The sequence below is a fragment of the Balaenoptera ricei genome, chromosome 4 (assembly GCF_028023285.1).
Source record: "Balaenoptera ricei isolate mBalRic1 chromosome 4, mBalRic1.hap2, whole genome shotgun sequence".
Classification (NCBI taxonomy): domain Eukaryota; kingdom Metazoa; phylum Chordata; class Mammalia; order Artiodactyla; family Balaenopteridae; genus Balaenoptera; species Balaenoptera ricei.
The window spans coordinates 101710722-101735817 of NC_082642.1; the positions used below are offsets into that span (position 1 = coordinate 101710722).

General features: G+C 36.9%; 1 protein-coding gene across 6 annotated transcripts in view; it reads left to right on the plus strand.

The window, feature by feature from the left end:
- Positions 1 to 25096, plus strand: part of CFAP44 (cilia and flagella associated protein 44) — a 121816-nt gene that overhangs the window by 22901 nt on the left and 73819 nt on the right. For 5 of the 6 annotated variants that reach the window (XM_059921136.1, XM_059921131.1, XM_059921133.1 and 2 more), the window contains exons 7-15: positions 1035 to 1251; positions 2938 to 3052; positions 5969 to 6133; positions 8077 to 8232; positions 8842 to 8889; positions 9513 to 9612; positions 10260 to 10354; positions 13075 to 13284; positions 13911 to 14021. In XM_059921136.1, coding sequence (XP_059777119.1) covers positions 1035 to 1251; positions 2938 to 3052; positions 5969 to 6133; positions 8077 to 8232; positions 8842 to 8889; positions 9513 to 9612; positions 10260 to 10354; positions 13075 to 13284; positions 13911 to 14021 — 1217 coding nt within the window. Of the gene's footprint in view, positions 1 to 396; positions 470 to 1034; positions 1252 to 2937; positions 3053 to 5968; positions 6134 to 8076; positions 8233 to 8841; positions 8890 to 9512; positions 9613 to 10259; positions 10355 to 13074; positions 13285 to 13910; positions 14022 to 25096 lie in introns of those variants that run through there. The other variant, XM_059921134.1, reaches the window with a different exon arrangement.

Consider the following 25096-nt stretch of genomic DNA (forward strand, 5'->3'; position numbering starts at 1 on the left):
TGGACTGTGAACTTCACAAATGTTTCTCAGCATTTTTCTCCCCCCTTAGGTAGGACAGGATGGCTAGAGTGGGCTGGGCTGGGTATTTCCTTCTCCTGGTCAATTAAGCTCTCTGATAACACTCCAGCCGGTCAGGCTCTGGTTAATCAGTTTCCCCTGAGGGCAGACCTTATTAAGAAGAACAGAGGGCTCTTGGGTATTTCAAAATGGTTCCTTTTCCCCTCCTTCTGTTGGAAGCCTGGGGGGATTTTTCTAGATATTTTTACTTTAGGAATCTGGTCAACTCCTGGAGGTAAATCTCACCATATTGTTGGGGCCACCTTATGACTGGGTCCCCCTGGAGTTTTTAATTCTCAGGCTTGTCCACACTGAGCCTCCAGCAATTCGTCAGTTAGAGTTCATGTTTTACTCCCCCGGCAGTGGTTCCTTGAGCTGTTCTGGCTGTTTCTGCTTGGAAGCCTCTGCTCTGGTGAGTTGCAAATCCCTGTACTTACCTGGTGGTCTCTCCATTCTTGGGGGCAGGGGTTTGCCCTGGTTCCTTTCTTCTCGTATAGATCCAAGAAGAGCTGTTGATTTTTCAGTCTGTTCAGCTTTTTACTTGTTGTTAGGATGGAATGGTGATTTCTTAGCTCCTCACATGCATAACCAGAAACCTGAAGTCATCAGTTTTTATTTCGTGAAATTTTCAGTGACAGATTTTAAATTGATTTCTCTCTGCTGTCTAACATGCTTTTATGTCACCCTTCCCCGCTTCATAAAATAGAATGTATTCTCAAAGTGTTTTTCTCATGCAAAGTGTGATTAAGATTTCTTCACCTCCCCCCCACCCCACCCCGTATCATGTAGTTCATTCTACAGCCAAGGGTGATGAGTGATTTTGGAATTGTTTCTTTAGGGGAGTCTTGGCATTCTTCCACCAATGCACATCACTAAGGGTGCTCGCTCTCTCTTTTTTTTAATTTAAATAATACACTTTTGAAAAGTAAGTGCTGTCCGTGTTCATTAGACTTGCATTCATCTTTTCATCCTTTCAGATGGGACTGATCTGGCCTATGCATATGTCAACTTTAACTGCGACGGTACCTTGCTGGCCTCTGTTGGTGGCAACCCTGACCACACACTGACAATCTGGAATTGGAAAGAAGAGCAGCCCCTACTGAGGACAAAAGCTTTTTCCCAGGAAGTTTTCAAGGTTACTTTCAATCCTGAAGATGACGAGCAGCTCACTACATCGGGATCCGGCCACATCAAGTAGGTTGCATGACTGATACACGTGCTAGTCGTTTAGTGTTAGGGTCTTTTCTAAGAGGATTGACCAGCTGGAGACATTTTTGCTGATGTTGTTAACATTAGGATAATTTTTAAATGTGTTATTTTAAAAACTAACTGTAGTGCAGCTTTTCTAGTTGGGTATGGAGATTTTATTACTGAAAACAGCATAGATAAAAGGAGGGCTTTTGAATTTTGCTTGCTGCCTTCTTGTAGGCTTCACTTCCTAAGAGAGTTTGTATAATGTCTTACTGACATTGGCATGCTGTGTCCAAGTTCATATTGAGCTTTCAGATCCACTGTTCAGTGTGTTGTAGCGATACTGTGAGATGGATAAGTCATCTTGATGTCTCTGAACTCAGTCTTCACTTGTAAAATAAGAATTATAACAGAACCATTCCTGATGCAGGACCCTCAATACTAAATGGTAACAGAGCCTACTCTTGATCTCAGGTCTCTGGGTGTTTTCCACTATATTATACCCTTTGTTCTTTATTCAGGATGGAATTGATTTTGTCCTTTATTTAACAACCTTCTAGCACTACTCTCGAGCTGCCCTTAACTTGATTCCCAGTGTCTCTTTATGAGAAAGACGTTTTTTAATCTATCTTAAACTCTTTTCATTCCAATTTAAATCTGGTCCTTTTGAAATATAGAATAATTGAACAGATTTTTAAATCTTGGGGGAATTGTCAACTAACTCTCTGCTGGCTATAGGTTAAAAAATTCTAATTTTTCCATTGCTTACTAGAGTGCATATTTTCTATGTCCTATGTCTTTGGGGAAAGATAGACCTTGAACAATTTCATGTGTGGTGTGCTATAAAAGAAACAGAGGAAATGGAAACATATGATCAGGGGATCTACAACAGCCTTGGAGAAGGGTGTTGGTCATTTAGGCTCTTGGCTTCATATTATTGGCTTGTTGATACTGTCCATTATCTATTCTACATCCAGTTGGTAGACCAGATTCTTTCTTTTTTCTACATGGTTTTCATCATTCTGACTATTCATTTGTTTAGATTATGAATGAGAAAATATTAGTAACTAAACATTTATTGACTTTACGTGCCAGGCCCTGTTCTAAAAGAGTTCATGAGGTTGGTGCAAATAATATTCTCATTTTACGCATGAGCGAATGAAAGCACAATGTGATCAAGAAAATCACTCAAAGTTACACAACAAGTTAATTAGAACTTTTGGAAAACTTTTATATCCTCTAAAGTGGCACTATGCAGTAGAACTTTCTGCTAGGGTGGGAGTGGTCTGTGCTGGCCAATCTAGTAGACAGTAGCCACATGTAGCTGTTGAATACTTGAAACTGGTCGGTCTGAATGAAACACTGATGTTTAAATTTCATTTAATGTTAATTACTTTAAGTCTAAATTAAAATAGTCAAATGTGTGGCTATTGCATAAGACAACACAACTCTAAAATGTAAGATCTACAAAGGCAGGGAATTTTTTCTTTTTGGACTATTTTGCTCGATGCGGAATTCATATTGCCTAGAACTTTGCCTGACAGGTAGTTGATACTTAATACATTTTAATTGAATGAATGGGTAAATGAAATAATATGTGGCTATGAAATATGTAAATGTTTGGGTGATATTAAAATTAAAACAAATGAAATTTCTTTGAGGTACATTCAGGCTCTTATTTGTTGGCAGGTTCTGGGAAATGGCTCTAACGTTCACTGGCCTCAAGCTTCAGGGTTCATTGGGTCGATTTGGCAAAACAGCCACTAATGATATAGAAGGTTACATGGAGCTCCCAGATGGGAAGGTGAGTACAGCTACTATTCTACAATAATGAAATTATTGAAATGAAATGAAGTGATATACATATATGAAAGCAGTCTAAAAAGCACGGCCAATATTGGCAATAACAGATACTATAATTGTAAATATAATGAGCATTTAATTTTGCCTTTTCAGATTATCAATTTTAATTCTGTGAAGTTGTCATAATCCACATGTACATATCATTTTGTCTTTACTAAATATTATATACACATATAAAGTATGCGAGCATTTTCATATATTAACATAGTGACTTACTTGTCACTTTTAACTATGTCATGGAGTTGCAATGTTTATAGTGTTTATCTTTCCCTTCTCTCTTCTTTGCCATGATCCTCCAAGAAGACTTACTGGGTCAAAAGTTATATACAGTCTTGTGGCTTTTGCTTTTATTACCAAATTATTATTCAGGAAGATTGAGCCACTGTATAGTGACATCTACAACACTGCAATTTTAATCTGTTAGTTTCTTCTTTTCTTATAAAATTTAGACATATTGCCTATAGAATCAGTTCTTCATTAATATTGTATAAGGCTTCCTATTAGGATGAGTTATATAGTATTATTTGTGGTCATCTCAGTTATAAGTAAATGCCAACATACAAATATTACTCTGAGGAACCAAATGGTCTAGTCATTGCCTAGTGGAATATTCTTAATTTGAAATCATGGTGTTTGGAGGAAATAAAAAGTCTTGGATGCTGGCTAAGTTATAAATTATATATCCAAACCTATAAGATGATAATAAATCATTCCAGCTTCAAATTCTGTAAGAATTAAGCTAAGATAAAGATCACTAAAAACATGGTATGAGGTATATCTGAAAAAGGTTCAGTAGAGTTTGTGTAGATGTAGGGGAGAAAAGAACCCATTTTATTTATTTATTTATTTTTTAAAATTTATTTATTTATTTTTGGCTGTGTTGGGTCTTCGTTTCTGTGCGAGGGCTTTCTCTAGTTGCGGCGAGCGGGGGCCACTCTTCATCGCGGTGCACAGGCCTCTCACTGTCGCGGCCTCTCTTGCTGCGGAGCACAAGCTCCAGTCGCGCAGGCTCAGTAGTTGTGGCTCATGGGCCTAGTTGCTCTGCGGCATGTGGGATCTTCCCAGACCAGGGTTCGAACCCGTGTCCCCTGCATTGGCAGGCAGATTCTCAACCACTGCGCCACCAGGGAAGCTCAAGAACCCATTTTCAATGAAAGAGCCACAAAAGGAAATATTTAGAGTTGGGAGTAAATATTATATATGTAGAGGATTAATTGGAGTACTCATGTTGGGAAGGAGTGGGAAAGGAGATTGAGACGTATGGTGGTGCCCTAGTGTACAAGGACTTGACCAGCCAGGCAGAACTGTTAGGTTCTGGAAGAGTAGAGTTGCAAATGAAAGAGGTTATATATAAACTTGGTCACAAATGCCAAGCATATTAGAAGGGAAATGTGGAGTCAAGGAGATGAGCTCAGAAGGAAGATACTGCTTTTATGTAAGAAGAGATGATGAGAGTCTGGACTCTTCTCAGGACAAGTGGAAAAGGGAAGCTAGACATGAGTGACATTTCAGAAAGGAATGCCTTATAGGCTTTGGTGACTTTTGGTGGCTTTAGTTACTGGACAGAAAAAAACTCTAAGTAAAGACAAGTGGGCTGAGGCTTAATAGGTAGAATAGATAAGCATAGGTAGACTGGAGAAGTAGAAAAGACTGAGGAAGGTCATAAGTTCCTCTAGGTGAGAGGAAAATGGGGCTGCAGAGTCCTCGAGCAGGCAGGCAAGAATTAGATCAGAGTTCCCCAAAGGGCATTGCACGCAACATTCTTTTGCACAGAAACGCTATGAAAAGACTTTCCTGGTCAAATTCCTTTGCAGCTAGAAATTTCTCATGGTGATTCCCAGTGAACACTTCTGTATTAAAGCTTCCAAGGGGTCCTAGAGAAAAGAAACTTGTTTGACTTTGTTTTTCCTAGCATATGTCTTCTGAGGCAGCGTTAGTTGGAATGGGAGGTTTTGAGCCACAGTGCGTGGTTTAGAACCCTGACTCCTCTGAGTAATTTTGGGCAACGTACTTAACTGTTCTGTGCTTCAGTTTTTTTACTTTATAAAATGGGGATAGTAATAGTCAGGACTTCCATTGGCCCAGATGGTTCCTTTGTGCAAATGGGAAAAACTGTCTCTTCTGGGAAAATAAAGTACCCAATCTGTACAACAGCACATGGTATCCTTGGTAAATGTACCTAGTTCATATGGTTTTTAGGATTAAACAACAATATATGTTAAGTGCTCAAGCACTGCTTGGCATGGAGTCAACACTCAATTAGTATTATTTATTATGTTATACTAGTTAAACATCTTAAGAACTAGTGTTTGGTGGTACATACTTTGGGAAGTGCTGGATTAAGTGCATTAATGTGAAGTGGTTCTAGATGATCATCCTTATTTGAAATTGAATTATATTCTGCTATAATTTGCTGAGTTCAGTACTGGCCTCACAATTATCAAACATCTTATAACATTTGATATTATCACTCTTAAAAAGTAGAATTTCATCTATCAAGAACTTTAAACATGTCTCTAAATTTTGACCCGGTAATTCCACTCCTGGGTTGTGTCCTTAAGAGAGGTACAAAGAAATCTACTGCAGATATGTTTGAAAAATTAACCAACATACAGTCCGATCACAATGAAGTATAACTATGTATAACGCTAGGAGCAAATATGTCAAAATGTGACAAGTGGTTGTTTCTGGGGTAGTGAATTTTCATTGCTGTATTTTCTTATTTTAAAAATTAAAAAAAATTTTTACCTTCATAACCAAGAAAAATCTTTAGAAACAAGTCTCACCAGCTCTTTGAAGCATATATACACGTTTGTCTGTCTTAATGCACGTTCGTTCCTTTCCACACACCTGCCAGGTGCTCTCAGGGTCAGAATGGGGCAACATGCTGCTTTGGGAAGGTGGCCACATCAAAGTCGAGCTGAGTCGAGCTGCAGGCAAGCCTTGTCACCAGGGTCCCATTAACCAGATAATGCTGGACGAGGGTGAAGTCATCACCATCGGGTCAGATGGATGTGTTAGGGTAAGTTTTCTTTACACTTGGACAGTAGCACCCACATCAAAACCTTGCAGATCACCCTGTGGGTTTTATCAGATTTTTATTTCTCACAAAGGTCACTTGATGAAGGAGATCAGTGGTCATTTACTCCTAGGGCCAACTCATTTTAAATAATGCTTCTCTTGTGGTAAACATTTAAATTCTAGTCAAAATTCATTTACATCTTGGCACTGAAATTTTCTGAGGGGACCTTTTGTTATTTTGATTCTGCTGTTGATATATCAGTAGTAGCTTCAGAAAATGAATATCCATGTTAGCACAATATTAACAGTGGACTCAGATGTCCTTTCAAAATGCCTGGTATGAATGGGTCATTTTCTAGGGACAACGAGGCCAAACATTTGTTAGTTATTTTTTACTGAGTTTACCAATTAGAAATAGAAAGGTGGGCTGATAGGGTTTGCCTGTGGATGCTCCCTTCCTGTTGCTCTGTACACTAGTGAACTCGCTTGTCCTCACCTGTGGACACTGTCCTGCCCATAGTGTGGGCTAAGCTGGGACATTGCTTCTGCATCTCCGTCCTTCTGGCTGTTGTCACACCTCTTCTCCCACCTACCCATGTGTAGGTACCCTGCTGTTGCTGGCAAACCTGCAGCCTTCTGATTTGCCTTGTGGTCCCCACAGTATGTATTTCTACTGGGGCCTTTCATAAGAAAATATTCATAAAAGGGAGTATTAAAGGGACATTCTTTAGGAAGTAGTAGTATCAGAAGTAAGACTGTATTTTTTTTTAAATAGTATGGTTACTCTGACACTTACTGAGCTTACGTATGGCTCAAACAATATATTAGAGACATGTCTTCCACAGTTTGTCCTCTTACCATTGGCTTTTTGAATCATGTTAAATTTAATTTTATTCTATTTTACTCATTGCTCTGAGAATCTTTTGTCCTTTATTATGTCATACAACGTATTCACTATCCTTCCAAGGCATATGTCACCCCCAAATACATCAAAATACCAAGTGGAGGAAAACGTCAAGAGAAGAGAAATTAAATACTTCACAGAGGATCCCTTCATGGACATCACTAATTTGCTTCCCCTTTCAAAGTCTCCCCTTATCTCTTCAGTCCTCTATGTTGTAAATCTCTACCTCTCACCCTCTAGGAAAAACCTACTCCAACTCCCAAGAGTTAGTCTGACCCTAGGATCTGGGACTCTCCTCCACAAGGCTACTCTGTGGGACAACATCAATCCTCCCAAAGGCTGAGTTGTTGAGTCTAGGGTGACATAGCAGGATGTGGCTACAGAACCATCCAGGCTGGGCTTTGGCACTTCACAGAGGAAGTCCTTCCGAGTCTCTTCACCGCATGAAGTGAAACTGTGCTGCCTCATCCTTCCCTAGTACTATTCTGGTCTCCTATCCCAAGAACAACCATCCTTATCTGAATAGTACAGTCTAAATCTATGATAAGGAAGAGAAACATTATCTCATAAAGACATTACCTACATCAGTTTTTCTCTGCTTATAATGAAGATAGTGCTTGAATCATTAAGCAAGAAGGTCTATGTCCCCTTTCCAGGAGCCCACAGATCTAATGTAAAACGAGGCTCGTCATGGTGTCTCAGTGTATGACTGAACCATTTATTCCTTGCGGCCGCTATATATGCAGAAAGGCCTGACAGAAACCTTGAAATAAAGTTTACTTTAGGCAAATTAGAATTCTTATTCAGGTCTGTATTTTCTCACTAATCTCCATAAATACAAAGGAAATTATAATAATTCATTATTCCCATTTCAGAGCAAAATCCCAGGGTTAGATTTTGTCTGGTGTTTTAATTATATCTACTCATTATTTTCCTGAAACAAGAAGAAATGACTTTTGAAAAAAATGGGGCCTTTTCTGGCTTAGAAAATGTACATTCAGAAACTGCTGATTGATTAAAGTATTTTCTTATTTTTTAAGATATGGGATTTTGAGACAATAGACACTGCTGATACTATAGACGAGACTGGATTGTTAGAGATAGAGCCCATTAATGAACTTCAAGTAGACAAGAATGTCAGACTCTTCTCTATGATAAAAATGAATGAAATTGGAAATAACTTTTGGTTGTCTCAGGTAAGATGCAGTCTTCTCTCTTTGCTCTTTAAAGTTATCTGGACATTGGGACTTCGCTGGCAGTCCAGTGGTTAAGACTTCGCCTTCCAACGCAGGGGGTGCAGGTTTGATCCCTGGTTGGGGAGCTTAGATCCCACATGCCTCATGGCCAAAAAACCAAAACATAAAACAGAAGCAATACTGTAACAAATTCAATAAAGACTTTAAAAAAATACATTAAAAAAATAGTTATCTGGACATAAAATTAAAATAGTAGTATAATTTATTGTCACTGTAAATCCATTGTACTATTAAGACTACTATTGATACTACAATGAAGAGTTCCCTGAATTTTGATAGTTAATTGACTTGTATTTTATACACAGAAAACAAATTAGCATTTTTATTATGTTAAACTGACTATAAGTTTTATGAGATTGCTTCATTTATTGTGTCGTTGTGTTCTAAGATGCATGGAAGTTGCAATTGTTTAATTCCAATCACACTTTAAAATATATGTAAGTTTTTGGTATGTTTTGTCCTTTAACTAAATCATAAAAAGAAAATTCCTTTAATTTGATAAAAGTCCAAAACGATGAACAAAATATGATTGGGTATTTAATTTTTTAGGATTCCAATGGAGCCATATGGAAGCTTGACCTTAGCTTTTCAAATATTGTAAGTTGACTATTTTTCTTATTTTTTTCTAATTCTCATAGTAAAAACCTTTGTTGTTATTCTTTAAGAGACACTCTTTTTCCATATTTGATCATTGTTCTCATCAAAAACTTGCTCAACATATCCAAAGAATTCATACTGCCTCTGTCTCTTTCTCTCGTTATGATTTTACATAAAGAAGAATCTATCTCATAACAGAATTTACAGGAAAAGTGGCAATGACAATGCCTAACATTATACAGTGCTTTACAGTTTTCATAAACATATGGCATTTTAATGTATATTATCTCATATAATCCTCACAACTACTCTGTTTTGTAGGCAGGCAGTTGCCATCATCTCATTTTACTGATGAAGAAATGGAAACTGGCATTTGAAGTGACTTGTGCCAAATCACACAGCCATCAAGCGCATCATCTGTCTCTCCTAATTCCAAACTTCAGTGCTCTTTCTGTCTTACTGTGCCTTTTCTTATTTCTGTTCAGATAAAGTCACACATGATACAGGGTTCTATTTGCATTTCTTTAAACTTGGCCTTAATTCTATGTTAACCTATCTTTGAGCTCTAATAGGATCTTTTTACCTATCTTTGAGCTCTAATAGGATCTTTTTTTTGTTATCAGACCCAAGATCCAGAATGCCTCTTCTCCTTCCATTCTGGAGCCATTGAAGCCTTGGCCGTCTCTCCTCTCACTTATCTCATGGCTACTACTGGCTTGGACTGTAAGTAGGAACTCATGTCTGGACCTTTGTGTTTTGTTTTCAATTCATTTTTTAATGTGTTTGATTAAAGTATTTGAGAATTTTTCCAAAAGGGAAGCTTCTTGATACAAGTGAGGTGAGTTTCAGGAGAGGGGAAAGGGCCCAAAATACGGCAACCATGGTTATTGCGAGAGATTAAAATAAAGACACATCAATAAGTTACTCGTGAAAATACCATTCATGTTGGCGTTATCCACATTCGTGCTTTTCCTTTTCTTTCCATCTCCTTTCTTCCTTCTTGACTTACAGTGAATCTATGTGGACTGTGCAAGGTGAAATTGATCCACCAGTCAATCATCAGTTGTTTCTTTACTACAGTCGTCCCTCTGTATCTGTGTGGGGATTTGTTCCAGGACTCCACTGATACCAAAATCCACAGAGGCTCAAGTCCCTTATATAAAATGGCATAGTATTATTCATGTTTATAAATTACCTGATTGAAAGTATACATGTAAATTTTTGACTAAAGAAAGGCCATTAGATTATCAGTTGATTTAATTTTTATGATGTTTCTTGCTTAAATGTGAAGTGAACTAAAGTTATTAAAGATATTTATATATAAATATATATATAAATAACTTGTTTCTTTTAAAACTGTCTTTCTGTAGGCTCTGTTAGACTCTATGATTTTGCTAGCAAAACTCCTTTGGTTCAGATGAAATTCAAACAAGGAGGTACTGCCCTTTCTTGGGTACCACGACTGGTAAGCTTATTGTTATAATGAATTTCTACTAGAATCTATTTGTAAATATGGTATATTAGTGCTATTTCTTAGAAACACAGATATTTTCTGACTCTGGATTTTAGAGAAGAACAAAAATTTTAGTTCACTCAGAACGTGATAGAAATCATATCATGACTTTGCTATTGTGGTTTTGGTTCTGTTTTAATGAAAATCTATTGTTATGCCACCTAAAGTTTAGAAATAGTTCCATGTTAGAAAGTAAATTACCTGACAGAACTTTGTGTATCTGTCCTCTGTCTGACTCTGATTCATTCATTCTATATATTTCCAGCATGTCTGCAACGTGCCAGTCCTTTTACTAGATTCTGGGAATATAGCAATGAACAAAAAGACAAAAATATTTGCCCTCATGAATCTCCCACTATAGTGGGAGACAGGAGGCAGAGACAGACAAAAAACAAAATAAGTAAATTTATATGATATGTTAGATACTGATAAGAGCTATGGAAAAAATCAGAGATCATTGTTCTAGTTGTCTATTGCTGTGTAATAAACTACCCCAAATGTAGTGGCATAAAACGGCAATCATCTTATTTTGCTCACAGTCTCTGGTTTGGGAATTCTGACAGGTGACAACAAGGATGGATAATCTCTGCTTCACAGTATCTGGGGCCTCAGTTGGGGAGATTTGAATGGTTGGGGCCTAGAGTCATCTGAAGGCTTCTTTGTTACAGGTCTGGCACCTGGGTTGAAGGTCAGGCTAAGCTGGGATGTCAACAGCAGTGCTTACCTGAAGCCCATGCCACATGGAGAGGTCATTATCACAGCATGGTGGCCTCAGGGCAGTCACTTCTTTATGGCAGCTCAGGCCTCCAAGATCTAGTGTTCCAACACATAAGGCAGAAGCTGCTGTCCTTTTATGACCTGGCCTCCGAAGTCACATAATGTCACTTGTACCATACGCAGTTGGGTGAAGCAGTCACAAGCCCCCCCCCAACCCAGATTCAAGGAGGGAGGGACTTAAACCCCACCTCTCCATGAGAGGCATGGCAAAAAATTTGCAGCCAAGTTTTTAAAACGTCATGGGAATGTTTGGGGAATATTTTATCCTTATTGTTTTGGGTTGAAGTCAAAGAGAAAATGTTCCAGGCCCAAAATAGATGTGGAGGTGGCTGGAATGGAGGGGAATTTCATGATGAGATCAAGACCAGAAGGAGAACTCAGGCCAGGGAATAGAAGCAGAACAATGATGAGGCTGGATTAAGTAGAAATGACAGAGTATTTAGATTACCAAACATGGATCACTCTTTATCCTAATCTATTTACACACTTACCTAAATTCTTTAAAATACAGCCTATGTAATTGAATCATTTTTCAGATGCTTGGGCAATGTCCATAGAATGTTTTCTTTTTTAGCCTTATATCCAAGTAATGATCATATGGATATTATGCTTGAATTGCCCCTTCTTCATACCCTCTTGCCTTTCTGGAAAACTGCACATCATTGTTTACAATTTAGCTCCGGTCAGATATCATCTCCTCTGCATAGCCCTCCATGACCCCGCCTTCAAGTAGAGCTGCGTACTTCTTCCTTTGTGGTTTTTGTTTAAGGACTGTGTATATACCTCTTTTATAGCACTTATCACAGTGTACTAAGATGACTTGCTTTATTGACTGTCTTTTCCACCAGACTGTTTGTTCTTCATGGCGACGCCATATCTTATTCTTCTTTGTACTTCCAGTGCCTCTACAGTTACTGGTACATTTAGACACTTAGTAAATGTTTGCATAAACATTCAGTTGGAATTGAATGGAATATAGTTTTCTTTATTAATTTATTTATTTTTGGCTGTGTTGGGTCTTCGTTTCTGTGCGAGGGCTTTCTCGAGTTGTGGCAAGCGGGGGCCACTCCTCATCGCGGTGCGCGGGCCTCTCACTGTCGCGGCCTCTCTTGTTGCGGAGCACAGTCTCCAGATGCGCAGGCTCAGTAGTTGTGGCTCACGGGCCTGGTTGCTCCGCGGCATGTGGGATCCTCCCAGACCAGGGCTCGAACCCGTGTCCCCCGCATTGGCAGGCAGACTCTCAACCACTGCGCCACCAGGGAAGCCCTAGTTTTCTTATTCCCAAGATTTTCATAATTGCCTGGCCTCAGGGATGATCAATCTGCTCTAAAGAATACCAAGGCTCTTGCCCTTCTGAATGCCTTCTGAGATAGCAGATTTAGTACATTAAGACATTGCTAGATTTATATCTCTGGCCCAGACTTCTCCTCTAAGCTGCAGACTAGGTCAGCTTTCTTTGCTATGTGCTCTCAGGGAATGTTTATTTCCTTTTACTTTTTTCAGTTCATAATTCCATATTCATATGTGTGGTTGATTAATGTCTGTCCTCCCACTCGACCATAAATTTGTGAAAACGGGTTGAGACTGTTTATGCTGACACTTGGGTTGCTGGTGATGGGTGCCTGGCACGTAGTAGACAGCACTCCACCAACTTTTGCTCATTGAATGCTTGGATTGTCATTGTTTACCTGTCTCATGGTCAGCAGTGATAAGGAACTGTCATAGAAGAGATGGAGGTTACCAGAAAGTAGTATAAGGAATTATTGATTAACATTTATTTTAGTTAATTATTTAGTTAAATAACTTAAGTCTAAATAAAATACAGAAATCTGTTATGTAGTACAGCTTTCTTAATCAACTAATTTCAGAAACCCTGCATTTCATTTTTGTCCAAGGTAAGCTACGGTGGAGCACAGATTACTGCAGGATTTGAAGATGGCGTTGTTCGAATTCTTGAAATTTATGATCCAAAAGGGCTCACAATTTTTGTGGGACGGAAGAGAGTTTCAGATGCAGATATTCGTTTGAAACAGGTTTTCAAACCTCATACTTCTCCTGTCACTGCTTTAGCTTATGATCGTGATGGAGAAGTTCTAGCCACAGGGGTAAGTAGTAGATTTCCTTGTGTTTCCTATTGAATTTTCATGGTTAACCCTGCCTTATTAGTCTTCCTACTTAATGATGCCTTATTTGCTTATATTCCTTTCTGAGAATATATCCATATTTTGTTTTCTTTGTATTCAGATTCTTTCAGTATAGTCTGTGCATGACATTTACAAATATTCTTACAAATTGAGTTGTAATGCTTATTTTAAATGAATAGAAATTTTCAACTGGGAATCATGCAACATGTTTTATGTATCATCAACATTTTATAATCTAGGTATGTTCTTATATAGACTTGTCATAAATGAAGAGAATAAACATGTAAATTCTTTATGCATAAATAAGTGAGCATATGCATTGTGGAATTTTTTGTGAATTAATCTTATATACAGGTACGGTGATCATCTTTTCAGAAACACATACAAGAAAACATGGTTTGTCAAGTGTTCTCATGGGGAAAATGAAGCAAATATTTGAAATAAGAATGTTCCCAGAATAACCTGGGGAAATATGATCATTGTAGGTATAAGTATACAGTGGGTGTAATATAGCTGTTAAATGCTTCTTTGTACTGTATGCAATATGTTTCATAATAAATATATTTGGGTATCTCTCTTTTTCTTAGAGTAAAGATCAAACTGTCTTCTTCTTTGAAGTGGAAAGGGATTATAAGCCAATCGGTTATATTACTACTCCTGGACCTGTTTGCCAGTTAACCTGGTCTACAGCCTCTCATGTAAGTAGTTATTTGTCTTCGTGTTTAAATCTCAATTACTGCATAGTGAAGTGATCAGGTAGATAGCGAATAGTGGGTGGAATTATTAGCTCCACTCCTGGGTCCTGCCGTGAGGGGCCAGGGAAGCTGCTCAGCTTTACTAGTGGAGCATTACTCAGGAGCTTCAAGCCCTTCCCATTACCTCCTCCCTCTTCCATAATCTAATTAATCTATTATATCAGACTTTGCTTCAACAATGGAGACTTCAGCCCAAAACACAACATGTCAGAATGTGTTGAGTGTACTTGTCCTCATGTTTATCTCTTTACTTCTCTTCTGCTCCCATTCCAGCTCCATTTTCTCTTCTAATCTTCCATTGCCTCTTTTCTAATAACAATTGGTGATTCAGTATTGACTACTAATCTTATTTAATGCCCCAAATTTCCCTAATTTTGAGCATAGGATAATTCAGTCACCTGAATATTGATTGAATGTCTAAACCAGGTACTGTACTAGTGTTCCAGCATATTAATAATGCTGATGAACTGCGTAGAAGTACTGTCAGGATTTTGGTGGGGGGAGCAGTAACATCTGTAATCTATTTTAAGCTCTTCTAAAGAAAATGGCTATAAAAATATAGTAGTACCTAGAAAACATATTTTTTAAATTAACAAATACTCATTGTTTTCATCTTTGCTAGGCCCTGGCGATGGATTCAATAAGCAGTACATAACAGTATCTTCTGAAGGAGAAAAAAATACACGTGTTTAAGAGTTACATTGATCTGTGATAGAATTATTTAAGATTTCACAAGGGAATGGGTGACTAAAATATCAGTGATATCAGTCGTATAGACAATACTTGCTGTGAATATAGAGCATGTATATCAAGAAAGGGAATATCAAGAAAGGGAGAAGTTAACACGTGATGTGAGTTAGTTGAGAGGAGGAGAGTGCAAGTTGTGTAGGTGAAGGGAAAGAGAGCTGCAAAGCATGAGCTATTGTATCACAACATATAATATTTTGTGCATCCTTCAATCATTTCCCTATATAACAAAGTTTTAAAAAACCCAGCAGTTTTCAGGGGTTGGGAATGATGGGTGGGAAGGGGGTGGGTGTGACTATAAAGGGGCAGCTTGAGGGAGATCTTTGTAGTGGTGGGATAGTTTATGTTTTGATTGTGGATGGTTACATGAATCTGCACATGTGATAAAATGACATAGAACTATACACGCATTCTATATTAATGTTGATTTCCTAGTTTTGATATTGTTGCAGAAGAAGTAACCAATGGGAGAAACTGGGGAAAGGTATAAACCTCTTTGTACTATCTTTGCAGCTTCCTATGTATTAATAATTACTTCAAAATAAGAAACTAAAACAAAAATTAAGGCAGGAAAGGCACCCCGCCCCCCCCAAAACAAAAAAACAATTCAAAAGTCATTTCAGGCAGTGGTGCCAATTAGCACTTATATTTCTAGTATTATTTGGGAATTACTAATGTAAATTACTCTCATCTTGCAATATATACATGCACCAAATCATCATGTTATGCACCTTAAACTTACACAATGTTATGTCAGTTATATTACAGTGAAGCTGAGGGAAAAAAGTAAATTAACGTGTGTAACTGATACTGCACACTTCAGTTGTCCAAATAGCAATAGCGGTTAGCTCCTACCAGCTCACTGGTCAGACCTCCTACCTTCCTGAATGCATTAAGCTTCTGCTCATTTTGGTTTCCAATAAAGGTGCATCACACACAGAACCATTCCATCTGCAATGGTCACTACCATGATCACTTAGGCAGCAGTGTGGAGAAGTTACAAGGGAGCCAAATGAGAGGCAGGTAGATCTATTGGACAGCTATGTTCCAGAAAAGATGTGACCAAAGTGTGAAAGACTGTGTGGATAAGAGATAGGTAGAATTGACTGAACTTGGTGATCTTCTGAATTTATGGGGGTAATTTTGATGTGTCTAAATGAAATTCATTACAGTTTTTCTAAGACATGTTTTTTCTCTCCTGCATTTTTCTGAGAGCACCATTCTCCCTGTTACCTAAACCAGAAAATCTTTAGAGCCATCTCTTCCCTACCTCTAACCACCCTGCTTTGGTGGTTCACCAAGGCCCCCCATTGGTTATGCACCCTAAACATCTGTTAAATCTGTCTCTTCCTCTATGTTGTCTTTGTTCCTCTTTGTTTCATGCATTAAGCTTTGAACTTGATCTTCTCTGCCTAAAATGACCTCCTTCTTGTCATCCTAGCACTCATCAACTCACTATATTTTAACACACACACAATTTACTAATATTTTATTAAGGATTTTTGCATGTACATTCATAACAGAGTGATAATTCCCCCCTTTTGTAATGTCCTTGCCAGGTTTGGAATCAAGGTATTTCTGGCCGCTTTTTGTTTTTTAAAAAAGAGGTCTTTTCTATTCTCTGGACCTGATTTGTTGTTTGTAGGAGGATTTTTAATAATGGATTGAATTTCTTCAGTAGATGTCTTCTTTTAGCAGTTTATAGTTCTATAACTTCCAACCCACAATTTTATACCCAGTGGTAGTATCTTTCAAAAATGAAAGTAAGTAAACAATAATGTGACTTTTTGGATGAAATGAGCAACTCCTGTTCTCATGCAGCTTAGGGTTGTGCAAATGTTTTAAAGGCAAAGGCCCAGCAGAATGTCAGGCTCCCTTTTCTGCATTTCCCTTTTCTCTGGTATCATGTGCCATCAAATCCTAACTTTCTTGTCACTTTGAACTTCAGCTTGTGTCTATTCATCTCTGAGAGAGTGCCTAAAGCTCTAGAACACTGCATTCTGTTTGGCTTCTAGGTCCCATGCAGGAAGTTGACCAATGCCCTTGGGAGAAAGAGGTGCAGAGAATGCCCAGCTCACCTCACCCAGCTTTCCTTCTCCTGTGATCTTGGCTCTTAGAGCTGTGGCTGTACTGGTTTCTCTGTGTTGTCTTGAACTAGCTGATTTAGCAAACTTTTCATGTGTCATTGAATTCAGTTTGCTAACATTAGTGTTTTTCATCTATGTTTATAAAAAAGATTTGGATAATATTTTCTATCTTCATAGTTCATCATCAAGTTTGTTATTAAGGTTTTTTTAATCTCCTAAGATGAGTTGTAAAATATTCTCTCTCTCTAATCTCTTGAAGAATTTGTAATATATTAGAATTTTGAATTTTTGGCAGACTTGGTAGTAGAGTCATCAGAGCATAAGGTTTTTTTTTTTTGAGGTGTTTAAAAAAAATTAATTCAATGCCTTTAATGATTATAGTTTTTCTTTTTAAATTTTAAAGTATAATTGACATAAATAAGTCTCAGATATACGACATGATTTGATACTTGTATACATTGTGAACTGATCACCACAATAAGTCTAGTTAACATCTGTCACCATACATGAGAACTTCTGAGATCTACTCTGAGCAACATTCAAATATGCAGTACAGTATTATTAACTATAGTCATCATACTGTACATTACATTCCCATGACTTATTTTATCACTGGAAATTTGTACATTTTGAACCCCTCCATTTTACCATCACCCAGCCCCTGCCTCTGGCAACCACCAGTCTGTTTTCTGTACCTAATGTTTTTTTCTTTTTTAAAGATTCCACATACAATTGATATCATGCAATATTTGTCTTTCTTTTCCTGACTTATTTCACTTAGCATAATGTCCTCAAGGTCCATCCATATTGTTGCAAATGACAAGATTTCGTTATTTTTTATGGCTGAATAATATTCCATTGTGTACATATAATCACAATGGAATATTTTCTTTATCCATTCATCCTTCAATGAACACGTAGTTTCCATATCTTGGCTATTGTAAAGAATGCTGTGATAAACTTGAGGGTGCATGTATCTTTTCGAGTTAATGTTTTCATTTTCTCAGATAAATACCCTGAAGTAGGATTGCTGGATCATGTGGTAGTTCTATTTTTAATTTTTTGAAGAATCTCCACAATGTTTTCCATAGTGGCTGTACTGATGTATGTTCCCACCAGCAGTGCACAAGGGTTCCCTTTTCTCTACATCTTAGCCAACATTTCTTGTCTTTTTGATAATAGCTATTCTAACAGGTGTGAGGTGATATCTCATTGTGGTTTTGATTTGCAGTTCCCTGATGATTAGTGATGTTGAGCATATCTTCATGTACTTGTTGTCTGTCTCTATGTTTTCTTTGGAAAAATGTCTGTTCAGATCTTCTGCCCCCTTTTTTTTTTTTAATTATTAATTAATTTTTATGGCTGTGTTGGGTCTTCGTTTCTGTGCGAGGGCTTTCTCTAGTTGCGGCAAGTGGGGGCCACTCTTCATCACGGTGCGCGGGCCTCTCATTATCGCGGCCTCTCTTGTTGCGGAGCACAGACTCCAGACGCGCAGGCTCAGCAATTGTGCCTCACGGGCCCAGTTGCTCCGCGGCATGTGGGATCCTCCCAGACCAGGGCTCGAACCCTCGTCCCCTGCATTGGCAGGCAGACTCTCAACCACTGCGCCACGAGGGAAGCCCCCTGCCCCCTTTTTAATTGGATTGTTTGTGCTTTTTTTTCTTTTGCTAATGAGTTGTACGAGTTCTTTATGTATTTTGGATATTAATCCCTTTGCAGGTAGATTATTTGCAAATATTTTTGCTTATTCATAAGGTTGCCTTTCATTTTGTTGAGTTCTTTGCTGTGCAAAAGCTTTTTTAGTTTGATGTAGTCTCACTTTGTTTGTTTTTGCTTTTGGTGCCTTTGCTTTTGTTATCAGACCCAAAAACTCATCACAAAGACCAATGACAAGGTCAAGGAACTTACCACCTATGTTTTCTGCAAGGAGTTTCATGGTTTCAGGTCTTATATTCAAGTCTTTAATTCGTTTTGAGTTAATTTTTGTGCATGGTGTAAGATAGTAGTCCAGTTTCATCCTTTTGCCTGTGGCTGTCCAGTTTTCCCAGCACCATTTATTGAAGAGACTGTCTTAACCCCCTTGTGTAGTCTTGGCTCCTTTGTCATTGTGGATTTATTTTTGGGTTCTCTGTTCTGTTCCATTGATCTCTATGACTGTTTTTATGCCAATACCATATTGTTTTGATTACTATAGCTTTGCAGTATAGTTTGAAATCAGGTAGTGTGATGTCTCCAGCTTTGACTTCTTTCTCAAGATTGCTTTGGCTATTCAGGGTCTCTTGTGGTTCCAATCAGATGTGTTCTTCTTGATTTAATTTTGGTAAGTACATTTTTTCCCCCAGGGAACTTGTTTATTTCCTTTGAACTTTCAAATTTTTTATCTGTAATTTTCATGATATTCTTAATGTCACAGGATCTGTAATGATGTTTCCTTTTCATTTTTTTATACTGGTCATTTTTTTCCCTTCCTCTTGCTTAATCTTCCTAGAGGTTTGTCAATTAGTGTTTTCAAGGAACTTTTCACTTTATTGATTTTATTTTGTTTTTTATTTTATTAAGTTGTATTCTTTTATTACAGTCCTACATTTACTGTCTTAAGGTTTATTTTCTTGTTTTCTAATTTCATGAAATGGATATTTATATTTTATTATTCTTCTTTATATGTATCTTTATGTGTACCTTATAAAGCTATAGGCTTTAATGTATCCCACAAGTTTTGATAATGTAGTATTTTTATTATCATCCAGTTGAAAATATTTTCTCAGTTTCATTTTGATTTCCTTGACCTATGGACTATTTAGAAGTATTGATATTTTATTGTTTATTTATTTTTAATCTTTTTTTTTTTTTTTTGGTTGTATTGGGTCTTTGTTGCTGTGCACAGGATTTCTCTAGTTGTGGTGAGTGGGGGCTACTCTTTGTTATGGTGCGCAGGCTTCTCATTGCAGTGGCTTCTCTTGTTGTGGAGCATGGACTCTAGGCATGTGGGCTCAGTAGTTGCAGCACATGGGCCCTAGAGTTCATGGGCTTCAGTAGTTGTGGTGCGTGGGCTTAATAGTTGCAGCACACGGGCTGTAGGGTGCACAGGCTTTAGTAGTTGTGGCTCATGGGCTCTAGAGCGCAGGCTCAGTAGTTGTGGCACACAGGCTTAGTTGCTCTGCGACATGTGGTATCTTCCTGGACCAGGGATCGAACCTGTGTCCCCTACATTGGCAGGCAGATTCTTGACAACTGCGCCACAGGGAAATCCTTTATTTTTATTATTTAAACTTCATTTTTATTGAAGTATAGTTGATTTACAATATTAGTTTCAGGTGTACAATATAGTGATTCAATATTTTTATAGATTATACTCCACTTGAATTGATTATAAAATATTGGCTATATTCCCTATGCTGTACAATATATTCGTGTAGCTTGTTTATTTTATACATAGTAGTTTGTACCTCTTAATCCCCTACCTGTTTCTTGTCCTCCATCTCCACTGGTAACCACTAGTTTGTTCTCTATATCTGTGAGTCTGTTTCTGTTTTGTTATATTCACTAGTTTGTTTCATTTTTTAGATTCCACATATAAGTGATAACATACAGTATTTGTCTTTGTCTGACTTATTTCACTAAGCATGATACCGTTCAGGTCCATCCATGTTGTTGCCAATGCAAAATTTCATTCTTTTTTATGGCTGAGTAATATTCCATTTGTGTGTGTGTGTGTGTGTGTGTGTGTGTGTGTGTGTGCCACATCTTCTTTATCCATTCATTTGTTGATGGATAGTTAGGTTGTTTCCATGTCTTAGCTGTTGTAAATAATGCTGCTATGAACATTGGGGTGCATGTATCTTTTCAAATTAGTGTTTTTGGATTTTGTTGGGTATATATACCCAGAAGTAGAATTGCCAGATCATATGGTAGTTCTATATTTAGTTTTTTTAGTAACCGCCATACAGTTTTTTTACAGTAACTTCATCAATTTACATTCCCACCAACAGTGTACCAGGGTTCCCTTTTCTCCACATCCTCCCCAACACTTATTAATTATGGTCTTTGGGTTGATAGCCATTCTGGCAGTTGTGGGATGATATCTCATTGTGGGTTTTGATTTGCAGTTCCCTGATGGTTAGTGATGTTGAGCATCTTTTCATGTGCCTGTTGACCATCTGTATGTCTTCTTTTAAAAAATGTCTATTCAGGTCTTCTGACCATTTTAAAAATTGGTTGTTTGTTTGGATATCAAGTTGTATGAGCTGTTTATGTATTTTGGATATTAACCCCTTATGGGTCATGTCATTTGCCAATATTTTCTCTTGTTTAGTAGGTTGTCTTTTTGTCAGTGGTTCACTTTGCTGTGCAAAAGATTAAGTTTAATTAGGTCCCATTTGTTTATTTTTGCTTTTGTTTCCTTTGTTTTAGGAAACAGATCCAAAAAAGTATTGTATGATTTTGGTCAAAGAGTGTTCTGCCTATGTGTTCTTCTAGGAGTGTAATGGTTTCTGGTCTTACATTTAGCTCTATAATCCATTTTGTGTTTATTTTTTGTATATGGTGTGAGAAAATGTTCTAATTTCATTCTCTAACATATAGCTGTCCAGTTTTCCCAGCATCATTTATTTTCCCCATTGTATATTCTTGCCTCTCATTGTAGATTAATTTTGCCCATAAGTGTGTGGTTTATTTCTGGGCTCTCTATTCTGTTCCATTGATCTATGTGTCTGTTTTTGTGCCAGTACCATACTGTTTTGATTACTGTAGCTTTGTAGTATTGTCTGAAATCAGGGCGTGTGATACCTCCAGCTTTGTTCTTTTTTCTCAAGATTGCTTTGGCTATTCAGTGTCTTTTATGGTTCCATATAAATTTTAGGATGATTTGTTTTATTTCTGTGAAAAATGCCTTCAGTATTTTAATGGGCATTGCATTAAACCTGTAGATTGCCTTAGGTAGTATGGTCATTTTAACAATATTAATTCTTCCAATTCATGAACATGGGGTATTTTTCCATTTCTTTGTATCTTCAACTTCATCAATGTCTTATAGTTTTCAAAGTATAGATCTCTTACCTGCTTGGTTAAGTTTATTCCTAGGTATTTTATTCTTTTTCATGTGATTTTAAACAGGACTGTTTTCTTTTTCTTTTTGGTATTTCATCATTAGTATATAGAAAATCAACAAATTTCTGTACATTAATCTTTTTTTTGCCTTTTTTACTTCTATTTATTGTAAAGTTTATTTATTTTTATAATTGCTTCCATTTCAACATTTGCAAGGACGACCACAGAAACAAACTTTTTATCAAATTTGTTATCATATCCTAGTATATGCCTAAATTCTTAGAAAATGTCATTTTATATTTGCAAACATTCACTTTGTTTAAACATACTTTGGGGTGATTGATATGTTCATACATGTAAAATAGATTCTAGGTAATCAAGAACTAAAGCATCAGACAATCAGGAACAAAAGTTTGCAAATTAGCCTTGAATAGGATGTTTATAAATGAGTATTTTATTAATCAGTCTGGTATTCTGCTATAACAGAATACTGTATAGTAGGTGCCTTAAACAACAAACATTTATTTCTCACTGTTCTGAAGGCTGGAAGTCTGAGATCAGCCTCGTGGTCAGCATGCTCAGATGCCAGCATGGTCAGATTCATAGTGAGGGCCTTCTACCTGCTTTTCAGATCACTGCCTTCTTGCTGATTCCTCACATGGAGAGAGAGAGAGAGCTCTGGTCTCTTCATCTTATAAAAGTACTAACCCCATAATGGGGGCTCCACCCTAAGGATCTCATCTAAATCTAATTACCTCCCAAAGTCCCCACCTCCACATAGGGTTTCAACATATGGATTTTGGAGGAACACAAATATTTAGTCCATAGTAAGTGGCAAGCAGTTATTCCCTAAAAATATTTGATTTCAGGAAGTGTATTTTACTGAAGATCACTTAGGATATGTTGTTAGTATCTAAAATATTTGGGATCCATTATCTAACCTTTCAATATTAGCATCCAACTTGTATCATTTCTTGAATAACAAGACAAGGGTAGACTGATATTTTCAATTTTTGAGAGAGATTAATGAATCAAAAAGAATGACAAGATTAATAGTTGCTATATTCTTAAAGTTATGAGAATTAAAATATTCAATATTTTTCATCATGGGGAGAGTATGTTTACTAATTATCAAATTGGAAAATTGAAATGATACACTTCAGTTCATCTCCAAAATGTAATATTACTCAAGTGATAAAAGCTTAATAAATGTATTTTTGAGTGCACTACTTGAAAATTTGAAAAAAATGCTCTCCTCCCCACAATGAAGGGGCTTTGATTTAGCTAGTTCTCATTGGTAGTTTTTCCAATGTTAGTAACTTTGTCATATAGAGTAATTACAGAGTATAGCCATGTGGGTGACTATTACATTAACTATGATTTCTCAATTGAATCTGTTAATTTAATAAGGAGTAAATGTCTAGTTCTTAATAAAAACAATGGAGTTCTTCGTAGTACTTCACAAATACCCAGCCAACCCTTGTCAATTAATTTAATTTGCTTAGTGGAATTTAGATGACCTTCATAAAATATTCTCTTGATTTATCTAGTCACGTTGTAAATAAAAAGATTAATCAAGGTGTAATACAAAAGAAAATGAGTTTCCTTTTATAGAATTTCACTTGATTAGAAAAGGAAATGAAGTCTATAAAATGTGGTAGAGAAGTATTAAAGCTCCTTATTCCTATAGGGCATATATTCTGCTGCTTTGATTCATCTTGGGGATGAAGTCTATAAGTAAATGTATATGTAAGAAAACCACAGCATTTTCTCTTTAGATGATTCTAAAGTTTTCTAGTTACCTAGCAAAAATGGCATGACATGCATATATATGTATATATGCATATATGTGTATATACATAATATGTCATGTTTCTGTATACATATATGCATACTGTACATAAATATCAGTCTTCAAAATTTAAATAAATTTACCAGTTGTTGATATACAGCTTTTCATGAAGGAATTTTGTAAGACAGATTAAAGACAGGAAGAATAGAAACTGCAAAACAGTGCCTCTCTAACATCTTTCATCTCTAAAACATAGACTACATTCAGTCATCAAGGATACAGACCTTCACGAAGGATAGAGAAGTATAATGAAATTGAATTTTCAGGTATTTTAGAATTAACAATGTGATGAGACTGACTTACTGTGATACTCACACATGATGGATGAAAAATATCTGGTTGAGTTATTACAATTACAGTGATGATTTTGTCATTTTATCTCAAAACATAACCCAACATCTTCCACTTGAATAAGATTACTTACGAATGTGTGCATAGAACATACAGTTGGGTAAGGGTCTGCATTAGCTCATGGAGTATTAGGTGGCTCAATTCAACCTTTTCATGAGGAAAAATAAAAGGTTTGACAGAATAACCAAGGCATCTTATTGGTGGTGTGAGATGTAGCACAAATACTGGGAAAACTTCAAGTACCGAAAGCTGATTCTGCTAAGAGGGCAGGCATATTCTGATCAAAAGGAAAAAAAGAAAGAAAGAATAAAAAAAAGGAGCCTCAAAAATTGGCTATCTTTTTGATGTCCTCCTTAGTCTATGGAGACTCATGTTCAAGATGAGGGCATAGCAAAGGAAGAAATTATGACAAACCTTCACTAACTTAAGCTTTTTTTTTTTCTTTTAAGATTTAAACAAGGAACCAGCTAAAGGATCCATTCTAATTCACTATTTTTTTCTAACTCTCCCTCCATCCATCTTCCTCTCCTCCTTGGCAACCACTAACTAAAGCTTATATCCCCCAAAACTATGTACTAAGATAAAGATGAACCATAAGTTAAATAGCTCTAAAATGCACACTTATGGTCCTGTGTTGGATCACCCAAGTGATTTGGAAATCTTCAAATATTAAAATTGGAATAATGTAGTTCTAGACTAATAGAAACCCCAGAAGACCTCAGGAGAAAGAAACTCTTTCCTCCTCTACAGAGGAAAAATATTCTAACACCAAGTAAAGAAAGGTTGATTGGAAATTCCAATAAATTGTTTCTCTAACATTATTTCCAATGTCTGGATGCTTGAAGGGAATAAGCTGATGAAGTCATGTAGAGACATGTGACCTTGATTTATATTTTGGGTATCTATGAGTCAAGATATTCCTTGGATAAGGAATG